General features: G+C 37.9%; 1 protein-coding gene across 2 annotated transcripts in view; it reads right to left on the bottom strand.

Annotated features, from left to right (window-relative positions):
• Positions 1-20,114, bottom strand: part of LOC130583842 (macrophage mannose receptor 1-like) — a 30,500-nt gene extending 10,386 nt beyond the window's left edge. Inside the window, exons 1-21 of one of the 2 annotated variants that reach the window (XM_057383464.1) lie at positions 19,925-20,114; positions 17,846-18,244; positions 16,412-16,585; positions 15,383-15,547; positions 14,970-15,086; positions 14,593-14,736; positions 13,060-13,242; positions 12,730-12,884; positions 11,790-11,903; positions 10,966-11,081; positions 9,716-9,864; positions 9,128-9,330; positions 8,623-8,744; positions 7,807-7,894; positions 6,973-7,117; positions 6,476-6,511; positions 6,178-6,347; positions 5,269-5,336; positions 3,500-3,600; positions 2,228-2,370; positions 638-752 (exon numbers count right to left, since the gene is read on the bottom strand). In XM_057383464.1, the coding sequence (XP_057239447.1) occupies positions 638-752; positions 2,228-2,370; positions 3,500-3,600; positions 5,269-5,336; positions 6,178-6,347; positions 6,476-6,511; positions 6,973-7,117; positions 7,807-7,894; positions 8,623-8,744; positions 9,128-9,330; positions 9,716-9,864; positions 10,966-11,081; positions 11,790-11,903; positions 12,730-12,884; positions 13,060-13,242; positions 14,593-14,736; positions 14,970-15,086; positions 15,383-15,547; positions 16,412-16,585; positions 17,846-18,244; positions 19,925-19,985 (2,968 nt within the window). In that variant the 5' untranslated portion in view covers positions 19,986-20,114. Of the gene's footprint in view, positions 1-637; positions 753-2,227; positions 2,371-3,499; positions 3,601-5,268; positions 5,337-6,177; positions 6,354-6,475; positions 6,512-6,972; positions 7,118-7,806; positions 7,895-8,622; positions 8,745-9,127; positions 9,331-9,715; positions 9,865-10,965; positions 11,082-11,789; positions 11,904-12,729; positions 12,885-13,059; positions 13,243-14,592; positions 14,737-14,969; positions 15,087-15,382; positions 15,548-16,411; positions 16,586-17,845; positions 18,245-19,924 lie in introns of both variants that reach the window. The other variant, XM_057383456.1, reaches the window with a different exon arrangement.
• Positions 20,115-22,206: the final 2,092 nt, after the last annotated feature.

The raw sequence follows: 22,206 nt of genomic DNA, 5'->3' as shown, positions 1-22,206 counted from the left end.
CTCTTTGTAGTAAGGTGGCACTCTCAAATATAAAATGAACAGATGTTAAAAGATTTTTAACAACAATCACCTAAAGTAAAAATTGGAAAGAAGTATTTACAAACTCAAATGTGGGCAAATTGTTAACAAAACAGGAATTTATTTCCACACTCTTCAGTGTTGTTCTAATATGTTTTAATATATTACAGAAATTAACATGAGTACACTAAGGTGTACACTGAAGGCAGCTAGGGGCCCAGTGATTTGGATTTGAATATTCCTCCTCTTGTGTGCTCCTTTTACATTAAATCATAGAATCATAGATTGACCTGAGCTGGAAGGGACCTCAGAGATCATCTAGTTCCTCAAACAAATAAAATGTGTACATTTAATTATATGACAAGCCTCTAATTAAAATTTCTAATATTTCAGCAGTATATTCTACATTAACCCCCAAACAATGATTTTAAAAGTTAATCAGGAGATGAAAACCTATGCAAGCAGTTTTCAAAAGGTTCAATTTCTCATTTAGCACAACTTAATATGGAATAAATAAGAGTATATATGGCAGAAGCTATAACAACTTTTTGAATCTTTTTATCAGGAATTACGTGGTGTTTCATCAAATGTCAAATGTCAAAACATTGGAACTTTGTACCTTGCACTTCCTTTTTTGATATAGTAGCCAGATTTCCTCCAAGATCAATGCAGTTGTTCCGTGCAGCATGCCATGTCAATGTGTCATTTTCATCAAGGCCAAATACCTTAAAACACTGAAAAAGAGAAGTGTGCCAAATCTGAATCTAGATGCTGCTTTAATTTCTAGTGAAAATATCTCTGTAACAAACAAGAGAAGCTGTATATTTTGAGTAAAAACAGAGGTTAGCTCATTTTACAGTACTTTCTAAATAGTCTTCAGGTTTTAATGATAGAGAAAATCTGTACTAGAAAATCAGTATAAAGCCCAGTATTGTAGCATAAACTTAAAAAAAGGAATATGTCAGTCTATTGATCTCAGCTGAAATTGTWTTGAACCTGAGCACAGTTTTGAGGTCTGACTTTGTGAGAAAAATGCTGAAAACAAAACAAAGAAAACAAAAAAGGCTAAGGTATGTCATTGGAGAAAAACATCATCTTCTGTTGCCCTATTTGTCAAACCCAGCTTGGTTYTCACAGGATAATCACAGAAAGATAATGATTTTGACATTACAATGAAAACCATGAATTTACCATTTCTTGTAATATGATCTTATGAGATTTGTCATTAGACAGCTTTGTCAGAGTCAAAAAACTTAAAGGTGTTACCTAAAGCACAGAAGTTCAGAAGGCAATTTGTGGAAAAACTGAGCAAAATGGAAGGTGGTGTAAAAAAGCTTCAGGAAGAGTCAAGGAAAGAACCCTTGAAGTTTCTCTTACAGGAGGTGACGAAGAGAGAGATTTTAGCTTGAGAGAGCATCATGAAATGGAAGATACTGAGTTTGTGACTTTTCCTCAGGAGTGAGAGAGGGAAGGAAAAAGGAAATAACCAGTGGATCTCAAACAATGGATCTCTACAAAACAGAAATATTTTTGCTCAGCCAAAGGGAAGACAGACAGAGCTAGAAAAAACAATGCAATTGAGAATTATCTTCATTGCTAGGAGTATTCTAACTACTAGTATTGTACATTGTTGTTTAATACCTTTTATAACTTCATTAATGAAAATCTATGGATTTTTAATACATGCAGTCTCTTATCCTGAAGTTTTGTTTCTTGAGAGGACTAAGAGTGATGGTACATAATAGAGTGCAGCAAATCTTGTAGCTAGATTATTTAAAAACCCAAAATTGTTTCCTTATAGAAAAAAAAAAAAAAAAAAAAAAAAACCCAGATAAATTTGCCCAAAGAAAGGTGCCTCAGTGTCTTAAGAGCCAGTACATAGGAGGCAAGGGATGAGTGAGAGCCAGATAAACTCAGCACAATAAATGGGAACACATATTTTTGCTAGTGTTCTGTGTTGCCAAAGATGGATGAGCAACGTCCCTTGTGTGGAGCTATTGTAAGATGAAACTTTCTTCTTGTATGTCTCAGGATCTCTCTCATAAGTGATCCCAAAAGAAGCAGTCATTTCTGCTTCAGGATTTGTAATTTTATTGTCTTTAAATATGTTGAGAWAGCTGAAAACCCTGCTAAAATTGAAAAACTAATTCAAAGATGTTTTATATTCTGGTCTTTTTGAAACACAATATACTGACATTTCATACTGCACCTTGTTATCAAAGAGGAGCCAGTCTTCCTGACACCCACCCTTTGGTGGCGGTGAAGTGGGAGCAACACTTGGACGAACAGTTGTGTTAAGCCTTTCACAGATGAATAACTCAACACTTCCACAGTTGAGATCATTCCATGTACCTGAAACCAAATTAGATTTTTTTTTAAAAGGCAAATAATAAGTAATTGTATGTCTGTTTCTCTTAAATATTCAGGTTTCCAGCGAAATTTAGAATACAAATAATTTGTCTAGAGCTATTTCAATATTGCAAACCTATAGTGCTGACAAAGTGGAGTTTTAGTTTAAATGCTTAATTCTCTGAGATCTCTAAGGTCTCTGGAATCCTCTCTATATAAGGCACTCAGTCTTGGGTACTACCTTAATTTCTCACAGGGTTAGAGTTTTCTGCTGTCTTTTCTGCTTATTGGGATGCGATCTAAGAGTATAACATYAACATCACCATCTCCATTTTACAGATCAGGAATGAAAAATAAAATGGCATAGATTTCATTAACTGCAGACAGTTACAAGGTAATTGCCTACAGCAGAGAAATTCACACCTGTTTAATGGAGATATTGTCAYTTTAATTCAGAGAAGTCAAGGCTATAATTCATTTTATCTGAAAGAAGATTTCCAAATCAGGACATAATATTTATCCCCCAAAAGTATTCACATCCTTCCATTCACCTCTAAGAGAGCCTAGGAAGATCACCTCAGCTATAGATCTTGAGATTAGAAATTTTCAAAAGTAGAAGAGATTTAATTCTCAAAAAAAAAAAAAAAAAAAAAAAAAAAAAGGATGAAGTTCTTGGCCAGTATAAACACAATTGCTTTCAGTTCTCCGTATTAAAGGATATTTGCATTTAGTTTAATTAAACTATTGTATAGCATCCTTAATTGTCCAAGCCATGCCCAAACCCCAAATTTTAGGAACTGTACAAATGAAAACAGGTAGCTGATGTCCTGAAGAAGTAGGCATAAAATGGACAGAAGTTAGAGGAGAAACAACATTGACTCTGTCAACTGATGCTTACCTGATTTCTTCACTTAGGAATTTTCTGACGAAATTGCAGGTGTAATTGAATGCTACACGGAGTTCAGGTTTTTAAATACATAAATAAAAGGAGAGAATATAATATATTCTCCTTTGCTTTCTGAACATTATGGAACATCAGCCTGCTCAGTACAATAACCCACCCAGCCTGGCCCATGCAGCCCTCACAGTCCTAAGCCACATCCTTCAGACTGAATATTGCCACAGCACTCACCTGTATGTGTGTACATGACCACACAGTTTTCATCATTATTTGCAAAATTGGGTTCATTTGGAGCCCAGGCAACATAGTTCACGGATGTTCCATCCATCCACCTGAAAGAAATAATTCGAGGGAATTATAATTCTTAGTTGAATTAGTTAACATTTCGTTGCAAAGGACACATTTGAATTTTGTATTTAAAGTTTCCTATATCCTATATCCTAGCTTATGAACACATGTTGTTCTCTGCTGGAAGAAAACCAAGACATTCCACCTGGAATTAGTAAAAAATATTTTCTTATCAACTGCCTCCTGTGTTGACTTGGATCAGGTCTGAACTACTCATCCTAACTGGTGGTCCCAACTGTTCTTGGTCTCTGAACATTGACAGTGTGCTGGAAATGCACCAGTCTAGCACTGGACCTGGCTTTCTCTGGAACACAGAAACAGCTGAGCTTACCGTAGCAATTTCCTGAGTCAAAAACAGTAATATAAGATTTTTTTGGGTAAGAAAGAATCTTGAACCATGTACTGGGATCCACTTGGAGCCATTTTGTTAAGCAAAGGAAATCTTTAATATTATACACCTATTAGCTATTTTTTTTGAGTTATGCAAAAATAATTTCCTGGCTTGGTGATTCACAAATTTATTTTCAGAAAGTAGCCAAGAAAAAAGTGAAAAGGCCCCAGTGTACGGAARGTCATGTGATGAATCAGCCCAGACTGACAATCTTCAGACAATAACAGCTCCAGGAAAATCCAGTGTTTTTCCAGTTTCAGAAACTAAGCAACTGCATGCATGTTTTTGCAAGTAAATTACAGATTAGGTTCAGGATGCCTAGCTGCTTGCAAACCTCCTGAGTTAACATAGAAAAACCAGTACATAATAAACCATGAGAAAGAATGCAAAGCATACAGTGGCATCATCATCCAACAGGGAAGAGAATTAAACTAGTGAGGGAACAAGGGAGGACTGGGAAAACAATGGTTATTGAGCAATGAGTGTGATGCAGAAAGCAGAAGACCCAGTAGTGGAGATTGAGGAGTCTTTGTGGTTTGTGGCCAACAAAAGTAACCTGTGGCCAYAGAAGACAGAAATGAAGAGGCAGAGACTCATCTGACCTAGAATGATCCCAGAATCCCAGAAGAATGCACTAGAAAAATATGCAGCGGGAGAGAAGAATGCCACAGGAGACGTCTGCACCATGTCTAAGGCTTCAGGGGATATTTAAGACAATTCCAGGCATTTGGATTCCAAACACATTTGTAGAAAAGTATTTATTCCGTGTCACCTGATGCTGTTCTGCCTCGAATTTTGAGTGTACAGCCATCTGGAAATCTAGATAAGGGCATTCCAGTATTGATATTTCACCTCTAAAAACCACTTTGATGCCTCTCACTGCAGGTATTCAGGGTTCTTTTCCTTTGATCATTTCAACATTCAGTAATGCCTGCAAGTACAGTCTGGACAATGCTGGAAACCTCCAACCAATTTTTTCTTTCATCTMACAAAGAAAAGGGGATGATGCCTCACTTACTAGAGTCAAACATCCCAGCCTCAGAACACAAAAGCAGAGTAAGGAATCAAAAGATGTGGAAATGGATAGTGAAAATATGATGGGAGAAGCGCTGCTGAGGAGCAGAATCCCATTTTAAAACTTTATGTCAGGACATGGCTATAGACAGGTTGTGTCAGTAGTTGAATTTCAACTCTCTCCTAGAGCCAACCATGTCAAATATTCATATTATGTGTCTGAGAAAACTGATTTGTTTTTACTTACCGGAATGTTCTGTCAAGGCTCACACTTAAGCCAATATAAAAGTTATTTCCCCAGTCTTTATAGAAAACCTAAAACAAACAAACAAACAAAAATTATTGAGCTCTAATATAACAGTTTTCAAATAAAATAAAAAAAAAATTAAAAATGCTGTAGTTTTAGTTATACAATTGCACTGTATATAATGTGGAGGGAGTTGCTGCAATTATGTGCCCAAACTGCAAAATGCAAGTTTTTCCTTTAATTTCCAGTAATAATTAAAAAAAAAAAAAAGCAAAATTATCAGAAAAAGAAATTGAGAAGAAAAAGAAATTATAAGAAGGCAAGAATGACCTCTTAAGCAGGCTTATAGCAATATTTTTAAGAGTTTCAGTAAAGCGTAGTGAGAATTTGCTGAAAGGCTACATGTAAATCATGGAGTTTTATACTTAGTCATGTGGAGGAAAGAATGTAATCAAATTTGATTTTAATAGTAGGAAACTATTTCCAAAASAGTATATCATCATCAGGGGGCATTCTCTTCCTATTAGAAAATATTCTAACTTAAACCTTTTACTGCAAATATGAGATCTGTTTCGACAAAAAGCTTTTGTTGCATTCTGTGAAAAGAATTAGTAAGAAAAACAACGTAATTAGTAATTGCAGTTTTCAGCTGAATGGAGTGAGGTCTTTGAAAGCTGCACCCTGAAAGCATTCTTGAAAGGAAGCTGAGAATTCATCTACATAAGGCGATTTATCAAAGTGATGATAAAGCTTCTGAGTGGATAGGCCCATGAAAGGATGAAAGATGGCACTGGTTTTGTTTTTTTTTTAATAACGGGGACCATTTTCTAATATTTCACAAGCCAGCTGAAAAAAGGTGCCTTAGGTCAAGACAAAATGGTGCATTTTTGAAGCAAACATATTTCTTACATATTTCCAAAGAAAATTTTTTTCACTTTCACTCTCAATGACAACAAGGTCACCACCATGCTTCTTGCAAAAKCCTCTGGCTTTTTCCATAGACATTGCTTCTTTGCTGAAGTAATATTCCTTGTGTTTATATTTTATCCAGTCATCTTCGCCAACAACGAAATCATAATCTGCAACTTAAAACATTTACAATAATAGTCTGTACTAGAAATTAAGTTCATTATAAGTTGTGAATAAGAAATAAGAATAAGAAATTAAGTTCATTAATTCATTTTTTCATAGGAAGCGCAAGACTTACTGAATGTGGAATTAGGCTCTGGTTTCAGTGCGACTCCTGCAATACAAATCAATTATTTGAATATATTATGTTTCTCAGATATCTCTCCATTAAATACATTTATACAGTAGTTAGCATTTTTATTCCAAGTGATAATTTTAACTGTTACTCAGTATATGCTTAATTTTGCCACAGAATTTCTCAGAGTATGTGAAAAAAAGTGCTACATTTAGCAAAACAGAATGCTAGAGCTGATCATAAATTAAGCTTTTAGAAACTATGTCTAGCTTTAGGCTGTTATGTTTTACTTCCCAAACATGCTGCATATTCATCCCAAACTTGCCTGTGTATTTCATGGTCAATACCTTTCAATTGCTTTTACTGAAATGAAATGTAGAAACTGTTTTGTTGTGATTGATGGCACAGTTGTCTCTAATACATGCAGATAGTGTGATCTGACCTGACAAGRGTGTTCTTATCTACCTCTAAAAGTTGCTAGAGGCAAGAAGTCGTCTTACCTTTTTTAATTTGGCAAACATAGTCCAGCATGTGTTCACAGAATAAATCATTCCAGTCCATATTGAGATAACCAGTAAACACACCGCATTTTTCATTCCCGTCATAATTGTTTGGTTCTCCATGTGACCACTTTTCAAAATTTACCTATAGWGAACACACAACATTTTTTACTATTTTCCTTGTGAAAAGAAACAATTGTCTTGTACTATCCTGTTAAAGAAGAATGTACTTCATTTGATTTCATGGTCCATCTTGTTCTTTAATGCCAGACCTTTTTAAAAAATGTGCATGACTCTTAAATATCATAAGAATTCATCTCKGTGTTTATAAGCCATGCTAGTAAGYCAAGAAGCTCTCGCCACATTTGTTACTGGGAGAGTTGTTCTCCTGTCAAGCTCTAGAAAGAAGTGTGTTGTCTGATTTCTGGATTGTTTATCCTGCTCAGATGTTCCCAACTAAAGCAATCCACTGGTGCTGCCACATGACTTTGGCCCTGGCAGATTTGATCTATTTAAGACAAGGAGGGCAGCAAAGCCAAGCTTRTGTAGATGTACAAAATGATTCCTTACAGCAAATGAAAAATGGGAATATAGAGATTAGCACAATCAGACTTGCTTAGATCAGGAATAACACTCCATCACCCCTCATTACTGTAAATGTTGTATTTTTATCTATGTATTTTTATCTTCTGAAATATCAGAAGATTAATTCCTAGAGAGGAATCAGGCAGTGAAGACTCAAGGTCACTTGCGTCTTATATAGGAGTCATGAGAGCTGTCTGCCAAGAGATAAAAAACTAGTCAAAAGGTTGGAATAATGACTTATTTACTCACTGGTGAGCCATCACTCCATGTAAATCCACCATCAGAGTCCAAGGCACTTAAACCCATCCAGTAAGAATAGTGAATATAACCTCTGTCTCTGAAGGGTTACAAAAACAGACAGACACAGAGTGAAACAGAGAAGGGGAATGTATAGCATTACATTATTCTCAGTATACTTGATCCCTCAAGTACAATTTGTGACTGTCAAGTAATCATGAAATTGTCATGTGAGCAAAAACACCCTGGCAGAAAGCAGTGAAACACAGAATWTTATGGGAATGATCACAAATACTGYARGTCCGCAAATAATGAGTTAAATGAAAATATATTTAAATACCTTGGTTCCACCAGGTAGCTTAGGCATCCAAATTCAGACCTCCCTGCACTCATGGGCTTGATTTAAATATTTATATAAGTACATCAATAGGTCAGGSTTTTCTAAGTCTTCCAGTTTCACCSCTTAATTAAGGTAGGAAAAYAGYCCAAAACATTATTTCAATCAGGAGTTTTTTATCTATTGATCAACTAAAAATGAGCTAAAAAAGATCAGCTTTTTCTATTTGAAATMATTTCAGTTGAAACCAATTTTGGTGATACTTCTCTCAATTTTGTTTATGTTCAGAATACTTTAGTGCGTGGTACCACCTTCAGAGGTGCGTCAAGAAAATCTTTTGCTCATCTCTTTTTACCCATTTTCTTCTGCCATTTTTGACACTATCTTTGTAAAGTAGAACTTGATCACCATAGAAATCCTTTATGTCTTTCAGAAAAATAATTTTTAATTTTTTGTCTTATATTTAAATGATGGACTTTGCAGATACTTACAATCTAGCTATCAGGTTTTGTTCTTCTTCTCTGTGGATACATGCCAGATCTCCTCCAATGGTTCTGCAGAAATCTCTTGCTTCAAACCATGTTTTCATTTTTTCCCTTCCTCCCTGAAAAATCTGTAGAAACTGGACAACTAAATACCATGCTTGGTAATACAGATATTTAGAAACACAAATCTGGGCTTCTATCTTTCTTCTGATMTTTTGGTTTAGTTCTAGTACTTTCTATTTAATTGTTTAGCTATAAGCCTGTGGTCATCTATCAAATTTGATAATTTCAACTTTGCTTTTCCTGTCATCTTGGAGTTCTTGAGGCTCCAAACTTCAGCTCCATACACATACAGCTGTTCCCAACATTTCCCAGCCTCACSACCTAAGGGATGGCTGGAGACACATTACCACAGACTGTCTATCAGTTAGGCATGATAAAATCCATCTTCCATGCATGCACAAAAGATATTTAAATGGCAAACATTTGCATTCAGAAATCAAGCACTTACTTTGAAGCAGAAGCTGCTCTGAGGAACRGATTGCCATTCTTCGGGGCACAACAAGAGAGGGGACAGTGTTGGAGGAGGAGGAGGAGGTGTCACTCCCTCCACCAGCTGCTTGCAGAGATAGGTGTTTGTTTCTTCACAGTTCAAAATATCCCATAATCCAGCTGAAGTTCCTGTTGCCATGGCCACGCAGCCTGATTCCCCTCCTTCACAAAAAAAATAAGTTGCTAAATCTTATTGATGACTACATCTTCTCAAAACATCTGCTGCTCACTAAAGAGCACCCTGTTCCCACTGTTTGGATACCAGTAGCTCACAATAGCTCATGTGCATTCCTATTAAATCATAAAGAAGATTTTTTTTAATGTTTTTTTCATTATGCTAAAAATCACTTTAAAATACCCATCAAACAACAAAGAGCAAATTATATAAACAGACACAATGCCTGATTTAATCCCTTTAGCACAAATGGAGAGTTGCACCATCCTTTCTGCCACTTTATGCTAGAAGAATTTCTAAACCACTTTCAGTTTTGAAACCCTCACTTTGTGACTTCCCAGAGCAAGAGCTCAGTGACCCCATGGCACTTACCAGGCATTCCCATATTCCAGTGAGTGAAGGTGACCGGATCTCCACTGGCCCACTTGAATGTCCCCTGCTCTTCCCCATCTGAAAGACCAATCCAGAAGTATTTTTCTGGTTTGAAGCCAATTACAGAGGTCAGAAAGGCTTGTTCATATCTGTGAAGAGTAAGTACCAAACAGTTGTATCACATTTCATCAGAATTTGTTCATTTCTTGAAACATTTCAACAGGTAGCAAATCTTGAAAAATTAAGATGATTTGTCAATATGTATGAAATGAAGCAAGGGTAATTATCTTTCTTTTCATTTTCATACAAAATAACTTTGACTTTACATTTTGCTGTTATAAATTATTTACATTATAATGTAAATTATATCTAGAATTTAGGATGAATCTATCCACCTTTTGCACTGCACAACAAACAACACAAGCCAAACAGTACTTGAGTAAACGTGAATATATTTCTCATTCTGTATAAATAAAAGTCACAGTGCTTGACTGGGCTTTATGATGAGGTCTAGACCTTTAAATTTTTTTGCAGTGGGGAAAAAGAATCTACTTTTTATTCTAAAATGGGTATTCTTCCAGATCTGGCTGTTGCAAAGAAATTTTTAAAAGGCTGAAAGGTGTGAATCCAGAAGAAATAAATAGTTCCATGTTTATATGTTTATTTTTAGTTCAAAAAGTTTTAAAGCAATCTGTCAATCTGGCGTTGTTGTGTGGGTGACCCAGTTTTTCAATTTCCCAAGGCAACAATGGCAWAAGTGTGCAGTAGCAATGTCCTGAATGTTGGTATTGATGGCCTAAAAGCCCCTGAAGTATTATGCAAAACTTCATCAGCTCCACCAGAAATTTTCCTGGGAAAGAATGGTGTCACACTAGATAGACATTAAGCATAACTGCTAAGTAAGAAGAAATTTCTGTCCTGGTTACATGTTGATTATTGAGATACAGATTTTGTTTTGGGGTTTTTTGAATGTAAAGTTGTTTATTGTAAAGTAGTTTTGTATTTTGTAAGAATTTAAATAATTAATAATTAGTTTGTATATAATGTATATAGTAATGGGTAAAGTTTGGTGGGGTTTTTTGATATTTTTTCCCATGGCTTTTAGTTTTCTGTGAACTGGCTTTTCTGTATCTAATTATATTTATTTACTCAGGGCTTTTTTTGTTCACTAAGGCAAACAGATTTCCATTGCCCAAGGCCTGCACTCCCACAGTTACACACATTAAAGGACAAGRATTATGTTTCCATACCTGTCTCTCACAGTAGCCAGGTAACCTTTGTTTTCTTCACAAACCTTTTTTGCTTCTGAAAATGTTGCTGGAAACTGCACCAAGGAAWAACAGTAAAAGCCGTGCTTCATCCAGCCCTGTCAGTGTGGAAACAGAGGTGAGCAGAGGGGCTGTCAGATTGCACAGCTTTGTGCTCTTCCAACAGCCACGTTAATCCCACACCCCACATCAAAACTGATCCCAGAGGCCATGAAACATGCCCAGAGGATAATAAATCAGCATTTGCAACCATAACTCTGTGTCTTGTCCCTTGGTACAGGACACACRAGGGATCTTTGCAAACAGTGAGCTGTGGTTATGCCTTGGGGCTGGCAACCACAGTCACAGCAGCTTTACAACTCCCTGTGTAAAGCTTGCTCTGCCTTCTCATTGTGTAAATTGGTGTTGCAAGACMTTACAGGCAATCTGCAAAACAGTCAGCACAAATATTCCTGATTCCTGTGGCAGACTGATTGAACTGAGAAGGTGTGCAGCCCACAAACCTGAGTTACACCCTGAAATAAGTGCCCTGCAGAGCGTGGCTTTTATGGGTGCAGTGACCAATTCTGCAGCAGGAGAGAGATAAGTATACTTGTAAGGGAATAAAAAAAAAGTGAAGTCAATCTACATTTCAGTTAAATAAAGGAAAACTTTCCCTTTTAGTCTAAGAAGTATCAATACATATGAAATTAACAGTTTTCTAGGCTCCACCAAGAACAGTCAAAATAATTTGCTTCTGTCATGATTATACTCATGCAAGTGAAATGAATATGTAATGACCTCTGCCACTTTTATTTTACACTTACTTTCTGGCAACCTGGGTAAGAAACTTCAACTTCCCCTGATCCTTCAGCCAAGGGTTTCCTTTTACAGATGTAGCCAAATTTTGTTTCACAAGTACTGTCAACCCAGGATCCATCCTAAGCATGGTAAGAAGAAACCACAAACAGAAGTGAAAACTAAAGACAATTCAGATTCAACAAGAATATTCATTATGCTCAGGAAGAACCCTTCTCTTTTCTTATGGTTGAGACAATTTCAGCTCTCTCCTTTGCCTTGCTTTTTCTCCACAATTCCCAAATACTTACAGTAAGGGCCCCATTTCCTCAGAGGAGTAAGAATGAGGGTTGCATGTATTAAGGATTCTGGGACTGAYAAGAGTAGGAAGGAAATATTTGGTTCCTCTCTATTCTCACCAGCATAGCATTGTCCATATAACCAGATGACTATGGCAAGAAAATTATGGAAAACCAAACATAAAATATGAAAAAGTATCTTGTGTAAGTCTTTTTGCACAACTTTTTTTTTTTTTTTATAATGAGTATAAAACAAGATAAAATTTGGGTTTGGGGTCTCCAGTAATACAAGTCATCAAAGTGGCTCTAAAGCCCAAAAATTTTAGATTTTTTTGAGGAAAAATKAGAAAGTCCCTGGTCCAAGAATCTTTTCTGCTATGATCAGTCATGATCAATGCAGATGATGAGTTATTCCAACCAGTTTCAGATGGGAATTGTCTCAGAGAAAACCAAGTCTCCACGTACTGCACTGCTTCTGGAGCTCCATCACACACCTTCCTTGATCTGGTCTCAAGTCTCCCTCCTCTATCCTAAATTAAACCAAGTTCATAAATACTTTTAAAACAATCATTCCTTTTTTTCCCTTTTTTTTTTTTTTTGATTGACAGTGTTTTCCTTTTTGTGGTCAGAATGACAGAAGAAAGTGTGAAAGACAGGGAGGGATTTTTACCTCTCCCTTCATAAGGATGCAGTCTGCCTTATTCCAGGTGTGGGTTGGCTCTTCATGGTGCCATTTGGTGTAGGTCACAGGTGTGCCATCACTCCATTCAAAGTACATTTGAATCCTGAAGTCATTTAGACCAATCCACAGCTCATCATCTGGCTCTGGGAACAAGAGATAATTGTAGGTGTGGGTATATCTTATAATGAAAAATTGCATCTCATACCCACTTTTGACTGAAGAAGAACTTTAAAATAAAAATAAAATAATGGTTACAATGATTAATAGCAACAGTATAATCCCAGATTAAAAATAAAAATGTGACCTGAGAATACTCACTGTACCCAAGCTGTGACACTGTAAAACTGTATTCTTCAACATTATGAATGCTCGCCAGCTCTCCATCTTCTTTTCTACAGGAAGACTGGGCTTCTTTCCATATTTTTGGTGTTCTATAAATTCTGTARCAATGACCTGCATAGGGCACCCACTCCCTGGGACACTTGACAGGCTTCAAATCACCTAAAAAAACCAAATGTCGTTAACAAGCAGTCCTARTCACTGCTTTATTTACATCAAAAAGAAAATTACCTATTCTGACATTAATTTGAAATATTGGAGCACATACTGGAAGAGGAGAGAAGCCAAAGTCTGAGGGTACAAAGATTACAAAACAGATTTTTCCCTCCCATTTGTGCTTAGAGCTCCCAAAAAACCTATTTTACAAGATTAAGTAAATACTGAGTAATTTGGTGTGCAAATGTGCAGGGCACAATTCCCCATTAAATCTCTCTCAGTGAAGCTCTGGGTGCAGCCATGTTTTACAGAAAAGGGCCTCTTTTCTTACTCAGAGACTCTGTCTTGATGAATTTTGCAGATTTTTTTTTTACATCTTTTTCTCTGGAAACACCAGGTGTTCAGGAGCCAGTTGGAGTTGCTACACAGCCCAAATCATATATCAGAGAGTTCAGACACAGCCATGTTCCAGACACAGAAAGGTTACACCAAAAATTCCACACACTTTGTGGAGCACTTATTTCTTGGTATGAATTTAGTATGGCCRGCCCTCCTTCCATTGCTGGAAAGTTCACTGCTCTACCCCTACACAGCAAACTGAGGAGGGGAGGATGTGTGCCCAGCATTGGTGTGTGGTCAGCCACTTTATGCTCCCCATTTGCCCACTGGATCCGGGCAAGCTGGCTTTCCCCTAAGCAACATCCAGACATAGTTTAGAGGTTAACAGGGTCAGAAATCTTTGCAAGTGGACTGCCTGGGTGCAKCCAGAACATACAGGATAGGCATGTGCCGTGCATCCCCTGAGCTATGTAATCTCATATTCTCATATATCTTAGTGGAGGGAGGCACCGTGAAGTTGTGTTCTGGGAATTCCCAGGTGTAGCAACTGCACACCAATTTCTTCACGTAGCTAAGACCTCATCTGCCTCAAGTGGAAAGGGAACTCCACTGAGGAAAGGTTTCAGATGCATATTCTGATTTTTTTTTCCTTTCAGAATAGAATAAAAAGAGTCAGAGARAGCAGGGGAGCATGAATTCTAGCTCACATCTTTCAGCAGGACAGAGATTTAGGACGTATTTCAGAGCACAGGATATTCAYCAGTATTTTATCATCTGAATAACATGGCTAAACACTTAATCCTGYCTTCTTTGGTACCCTGGGCTCTTTTCAAAATGATGAACAACATTTAGACATAATCTTTCCAATGAGCCAGAAAACAGAAGTCTTCTCAGTATTTGACCCAGGTCAACAAGTGTAAACCTTCTGTTTTGACAGTTCATAGCCCTTTCTTGTTTGGCATCCTTACAATGTTTCTCCCTGACTGTAAAAACATCTTTAGCTTTTGACCAAGGTACCTGAGGCAATGGTGAAAGAATCCAAGGACGCGTTTCTCTTTTGGCAGATATATCCCAGTTTTCGATCACATGCCTGGTTTTCCCATTTGCCATTCCTGCCTTGGAAGGTCCCACATATTTTCCCAGATTCCATAGAGGGATTTCCTTTAAAAAAAGAGGAACAGAATTCTACTGTTAGCAGTAAAACTTTTCACCTCTTCACAGGAGGGAATGTACAAGAATTTTGCAGTGCAAAGGCACTGGGGTATTATTGTTTAGAGTGATAAATTCCAAGAAATGTGTGACAAAGAAGCATTGCTGGGATGGCCAAGAGGGGAAGGGGGGGCAAGGAAATTTGGGCCTAGACATTGATGATCATTTAMGAAAAGTGCATTTACCTGGAGCCCAGTTGAGGTATCTGAAAGGACTGCCCCCAGTCCACTGCCAGCCACTGTCAAGTGCATGGTAGAGACCAGTCCAGAGCTTTACATTGATGCCCAGGTCACTAGTGAGCCCTAAATGGCCAAAAGGAACAAACAGTCAGGTTATTAAGTGCCTCTGATTTTTTAAGTTATTAAAAAAAACTGGAAATAATATTTTAAAGCATGTGGAATATGCTTTTWAATATAGGTTAGATTAATTCTATTATTTCAATATGGGTTTTTGTGAAAAAGAGAGAAGTTCTTTTAAGAATGTCACTGATCTATTTTTATGASATAAATATGAGTATCCATGTGAAGCCTTGGAGCTGACTAACATTTTAAACTGTTCATTTTTTAAAATATATATTCTAGGGKTTTTTCTATTTTACCTAATAAGTACATTTCTTCACGAAGGTCTGTGATACTTAATAATTCTGCATTCTGCTGCTGGCAGCTTTTTTTTGCTTGGTGCCATGTCAAAAGTGACTCTGAATTTATTTGATAGCGGGTTTCTGTCACAGGATTTGTTTTCCAGAAGTCATTGTGGGTGGTGTCTGTAAAAGATGATATCAGCAATTTGACAAGATAATCATATTTATTAACCCAGAAAATAAAATCTTTGCTGCAGACTAAAGGTATATAACTGTGTGATTTGACAATTTATCACATCTATTTTGCCTCACATAAATATTCTTTGTCCAATCAATATTAACAACATGTCAATCCTTACAAACCTAATTTTTCTACATTGACCCTGTTCCTTTTTATTTATATAACTCATCTACTTCTCTCCAAATCAGTCCACTCACTGATATATTCTATTTCTACAAGTATTTCTCTATTCACTGTACACTTGTTTCTTACTCTCAGACCCCACTTATGCTCTTCCAGACACCCCAAAATGACAGAAATTATTGTTTTCACACAATCACACGTGACATGGRGATGAAGGGGCAGGGAATTTGTGTTGGGATTATTGGAAAGCTGTGTTGGATGATTTGCAGGTGTATGGAAGCACTGGAGGCAGGTGCTTACTGTGTGTGTCCTGCACCTTTCCCTTTGCCAAAGCCCTCCTGTTCTCATCCCATCATTCACCACAGTCTCCAGATGCACCTCATTTTCCTCATCCACTGCACTTCCTTCTGTCTTGAAAMCCAGTCCTAGGGGTTTTCTCTTCCCTTATCCATCAGTCCCAGTCACCACCCTCTGCACACTCAGTATGTACCAGTCTTGGGAACCCTGCAGGACAGTGAGAGTGGGAGCAGACACCTCATGTCCTCATTGCACAGCTCACCAGTGACTTAGGCAGAATTCAGCTCACTGTCCAGTGCTGCTTCCACACCTCAAGAAGCTTTTGACCATGACAGTAGATGAAACTACAGCTTAACACTTTCCTGAGATCTTTATAAATAAAATACCTTTTAGTGGACAGTTTCCAAACAAATGGTCCTTATCAAAATCTGTAGAAGTGGCACACCAGAGAATGCCTGGATCATCCCTCCGAGGGATGCACTCAGCGTGCCATTTCCCCTGGTGCTTAAAGGGGAACACACAGGGGGCACCAAAGGCGTTTCCCCCCAGGGTGTAGATATCTGTGGAGGGAAGCAGAGATCARTACTCAGCAGTGGGTTGGTATCTGATGTTCACCACAAGGACATTCACAGGCAGCTCTCCATGGACAAAGCTGAGTCATGCAGAGCTCACCACACCAGCACTTTGTTACCCYGGACCTTTACAAGGCTGTTGTGCCATTCAGGTATGACTGTGGCAAAATACTCMTCAGTAAGACTCTCAGACACTTAATTGGGCCTCAGACTCATTTCTCCCTAACTTTTTGATGCTGTTGCTTTCTGGACTACTGTGTCAGAGGTCCCTGTGGCTCAGCTTCTCCCATGGTATGCATACTTCTGTCCTTAAAAAATATATATATATTCCTTTTTTTTTTCCCTATGTTGTTGAAAACACTTGGAAAGGAGGTATCACAATATTTTTATTAGTCTTCATGAGAGAGAGAGTTTTATGTTAAATTTGCAAGTGTCTCTGCTAGGAAGTGACCCTTCCATTGCTTCCCAGTCTAATTTGCTGCTGTCGGCACAAAATTATTATAAACTTCATTCACGTGGAACAACCTTAGTGTACAAAAACAAATCTATTCCCCTGTTATTTAAATTCCCAACCTACTAGTGTCACAACAAAAAGGATATTAGTCACTTGATCCTGAATGCCCCCTCTACGTAGCCCAAGAGCCATAAAATTGTAGAAAAATGAGATCTTACTCTCTAGTGGTCCTTTCCCAGGGTAAGAAAACTTTGCACCCCAAACCACTAGGCACCATTTTTCCTTTTGCATTTTTCTACTTTTTCTTTTTCCTAAGCCTGGGAAACACTAGGTAAATAATGTTACTGGTGGATTCCGTCTATGTAAACTAGAAATTAACTTCTTAGAGATCATTAGTGGTAAAACAAAAATAACAACAATAAAAAAATAAATATATAATGCAATCATCCATTCTACAAATTGATCAGGCATATTTTGAAGCAGTCATAGAATTCCTTTTGCTATTGTTCTGCAAACAGAATACTCATTCTTTCTTATGATTACATCATAGTYCTTTGTTATTCTATCATTTGGAAAGATTGTACTCTACAAGTTATGCAGAAATGTATACAGTTATATTTGCTGAAGAGTGTACAGACATATTCACCTTTCATTTCTACTCCCTATTTGTAATAAGCTCTTCTGCTGATATCACTGTAAGAAAATGGTTGCTGCCTGTCAATCAGGCAGTGGAATGCTTTGTAGACAAGGACAGCCAAGTTAACAAGAAATAGAGATGGAATTTAAGTACTCACCCTCATAGCGCTGGGAGCACACGCTGTCTGCACTTCCATAGATTTTCCACCTGCTCCCTTTGCTGGATCCTTTGGACAGCCTGATTTTCTTCCCCTTCCCCTTGCCATAGTTGAGAAATAAATCCTTGCCATGGGTTGCAACCGTGTCATTCCTACATTCCCACCACTGGAGCTCGTTTGTCCTGTTGCAGGGTTCCAGGGTGATGGCAGCCTGGTCGTCCTTGGCGAGCACCCCCAGGCACAGCTTGAGGGCCACGCTCAGCAGCTGCGTGGGAGAGACCCACCTGAACTTCTGAAACTCATCGTGCTCATTGCAAGTGGTGGTTATGACTGAGCTGGAGTTCTGAGCTTGGGTGCAGAGCTTGATATCTTCATTATAGATTGAAAATATTCCCCTGTCTATAAAATAAAATGATAATGCAAACATTTGAGGAGAGGTTTCATAGCAGATAAAGTCAGTTATTTGCTATATGACAGTCTGCTAAAGAAAAAAGTGTATACAGTTCACAGACAAAAAAAATCAAGGGAGTTTGATTATCAGTATGAAGGACATTTATGAWAATATTCTTAAAATGAAAAAAATACAAGCTGAAAATACAGCTCTTTCAAGAGAAATTGCTCTTCTTCATATCCCTCCTTAAACTACAGWGGTCTCAAAGTGCATGTCAAAAATTACCTATGTTACATTTTATCATTTCTTCAAAGCTCCACTGCAGCATACTAAATGGGCTTTAATTCTGCAAGTAAGGGCACTATTTTGCTTTAGAGCTATTAAAAATGGTTTACATACTCAAAATTAAATAATTTTTATATTTGGCCCAGAATGACATTGTGRTTTTCAGCTCACCAAGAAAGTAGTGCATTTTTCATTTTTGGTTAATTATCTTGGAAACTTCTAGCAACTGTGCAAAAAGTAATTTCTTCACAGAGTTTTATTTGTAGGTTTCTCAGGAGGGAAGCCACAACTTGCAGCATCATCAGTTCTGAGTGCAGTTGAACTAAGCCAATATCCTAMGTGCTATTAATAACTACCTTTGTAAATAGAAACATGAGACACTGCACAGCAGGGTTTTGTTTCTTAAGATCAGCTTTAGTAAAGTGCCACAACTTCAGCCTGCTCCAAATTTTCACTCTTTTTGTAGCTCACCTTGCATTTCTTCACTCCTTTCTAAGTGACAGGCARCACCATTCAACTCACCCAGCAGTGCCACTGAGTTTTAGCCAAGGTTTCCTGCCAAGGCTAGAATATTTAAGTGGGCCTTCATAATCCTGCCCGTYCCAAAGCTGTCAGGGAGTGGTTGAACGGTCTTGATGGTGTTGCTCTGTGAGGTTACAGAGCAGAACAAGCCAGAGAGCRTTTTCCCTGACAGAGCTCTCCTGATGCGGTGGTTCTTGGGAAGGTTGGCAGAGKATGTGTTAGAGCTGGCTTGGTCTCACCCAAAATCATGCACAGAAGAAACCGGCCTGTGTGGATTAGACCAYTGATGCATTGGCTGATCCCTGCTGCCATTCATAAAATAGCATTGTACTGCCAGAGCTCTCTAGCTGGCAGCAGCCCATGGAAAAGACACAGCATAGTTGTTTTTTTTTTCTCTCAGCAGTAGGAAGGTGCAAATTCTAATGGACAGAGGATTTTAAGGATCTTCCTAAAGCTGTCAGCTTGGAAACAAGATTTCAATGTACATTGGTCWGTATGCTGTGGTCCATATGAGGTGCCTAAGAAAGTCAAAGCACACATCAGCCAGGTGTGCATGCTGAGAGTCCACTGCTCTGCACTTCTGAGCTCTTTTAGCCTCTGATGGAGTACATTGAAATCAGCTTTTCCTCCATTCAGCTTTCTCGCTTTCAAGAATCAACACTGCCAAGGTTATGMCCGCATGTGTTGCTTGTTCCTTTCACTCACACACCATGCTGAAACTTGGGTTAAAGAAAGAGAATGCCTATGCAGATACCACCAAACTTCAGAGTTGAAGAAAACATTTTCAAATTCTATGCTACTACCAGGTCTAAATTCACTGCCCACTAAGGGAGATAATCTAGAACACATGTTAAAGAACTCCACATTCAGCAAAGACTTACCAGACATTTGAAGAGATGTACTAATGGTGAGAAGAAAAATCAGGGGCAAGTAGAACAACATGGCAAATATTTCACTCCTTTCTCGCCTTCACCTCCTATTGATGCTAAAGACTGAATCAGTGCCTTGCAAGAAAATCCCTCTGCATTGAGTGGATTAACAAACCCTTTTAAAGACCCAACATATACAGGGAAGTTCTGAGCTTCAAATAAGGAACTGTGTCCTGTCACATGAGGAATTTTGAAATAACACATTAATGAGTAAACTTTGCTTTCCAAGCTAGTTTCTCTATTGTATAAAGGTTTCATGGAAATATGATATCTATCAGGTAACGTTTTAGTGTGGATTAGAAAGGTGAAATTACTGTCTCATTTGCAGAAGTAAATAAATGAAGAAAAAAGAAGAGGAAGATTTATCTATATGAACACATGATGAAAAATCCCGAGTGAAATGCAGTACTGTGAAAAATCCACTGGGATATCACACAAATCAAGTAACTATGACCTCGGATTTTCCATGCCTGCAAATCCACAGGAAGCTGTAGAAAGTAGGACCTGTGTTCTTCAAGAGACACCTATTCTTTCTTTTTCTCCATTCTTGACCATATGCAGGAGTAATTACCCAACTGACAGGAACAGCCGAAAAAATTTGGGAAAGAAACCATGTAATTCTAGGAAGAAGAGACCCTGTAACTGGAAAATATGGATTTTCAATTATTGCTAGTGAGGAAAACTAAACTGATAAAGAATACTGCCCCATTTTTCATCCACTAGTCTGCAAAAGTTTGCACCCTGTGAAGAATGCACCCTATAGGCATTCTGACAAAATTCTGATGTTTACTTAGATAAAGCTCAAAAAGCTTAGAGTGCATTAAGAGAAAAGGCACTACAGTGGAAGTTTTTGTTTATGGACTTTGTTTATGACTTTTGTTTATGTTTCTGAGTCAGAATAATAGAAGAAAAATCCCACATCTTCATGTGAGTGTCCAGGGTTTTCATTACCTCCAACAGCAGCAATTTTGCTACAAATGCAAATGTGGGGATGGTATACCACACCAACCTCTCCTGGAGGTATGGGAAATGAAATTTTTCAGACTCAGATGCAGATGAACAACCCACTGGGTCTAAAAAGGTACACAGGGAATTAGAGTAGAACAAAACCACAACAGTGAGGGAAAACAGTGGGATCTGAAGGCCAGCAGACACAGCTAAAGCAAAGCCATATGAAGAATGGGATCCTGAAAGGGATACTGAGACCTGAGGAAAGGGGAAGGAATGAGGACTACTCCACAAAGGAGCAGAATGCAATTACTCAGTAAGTTATGAACAATGTGTTAAGGATGGTTGCACTGAATCTGGAGTCAAACATTCTGGTGTTCCCCCACACTGCAGTGTTTGAATGTGCAATCCAGATTTTCCAGCTTTCCTTCCTTCCTTGCTCAGGAGCAAGGGAAATGTGTCTTGGGGTTCTGCTGTATAAAACATCTCAGAACACCAAAGCTATCAGGAGGCAACAAGCACAATTACAACAGAGAAAAAGTAACTGGCTCTATTCTCAAGAAAGTTCAGTGGTTGGTGAAGGACTGGTATTGCCAATCTGTTGAGAGAGGCTGAACAGGAGTAAAACAYACTACAGCCAGCTTTACCTCAGTGTTTGTGTGTTTGTCTGAGCAGACTGCATCACAGCCCAAAGTGGGAAAGCAAAGATGTGCTCCAGGATCTGCCATTTGGCGAGGCACAGCCTGACATTTTAAAAGTGGCGAGGAACAAAAGCTGCTGGGTTTGTGTCGAGTCAGCATTGTTCCTTTGGCAACTCTGCCCTCGGGCAGGAAGTTACACTCAGTGTGCAGATTCACCACCTTTCTTCTTAAGTCCAAACTTTGGACAAAAGGGGAAATGAGAATTAAACACAAGGGTATCAAAGAAGCATAGCAATGTGAAGAGACAAAACTTCACATGCTATTGAATATTGCCATCAAGTCATTCCTCAGGTGACCACAGAAATGCATGGGTGAGCCCATCCAGGTTCAACTGGTTGCTGCCCTACAGAAGCCAAATAATTTTTTTTTTTAAATAAATTAAAATATTAAAGTAAATTTGTGATTATTTAGCCTGTGATTATTTAATTTCAGTCCAGAATCCCCACATACAGCCGAGTCACAGCTTCCAACTGTAAACATTTATTTTTTCTTTAAGACATACTTTAAACCTTTAAACCCCAGTCAAAACTTTCTAACCTAAAAAAAAAAAAAAAAAAAAAAAAAAAAAAAAAGAAAAAATCAGAG

The sequence above is a fragment of the Malurus melanocephalus genome, unplaced genomic scaffold (assembly GCF_030028575.1).
Source record: "Malurus melanocephalus ecotype Western Australia unplaced genomic scaffold, MMel_1.1 scaffold_14, whole genome shotgun sequence".
NCBI classification, from domain to species: Eukaryota; Metazoa; Chordata; class Aves; order Passeriformes; family Maluridae; genus Malurus; species Malurus melanocephalus.
This window is presented reverse-complemented; position numbering and strand designations above follow the sequence as displayed.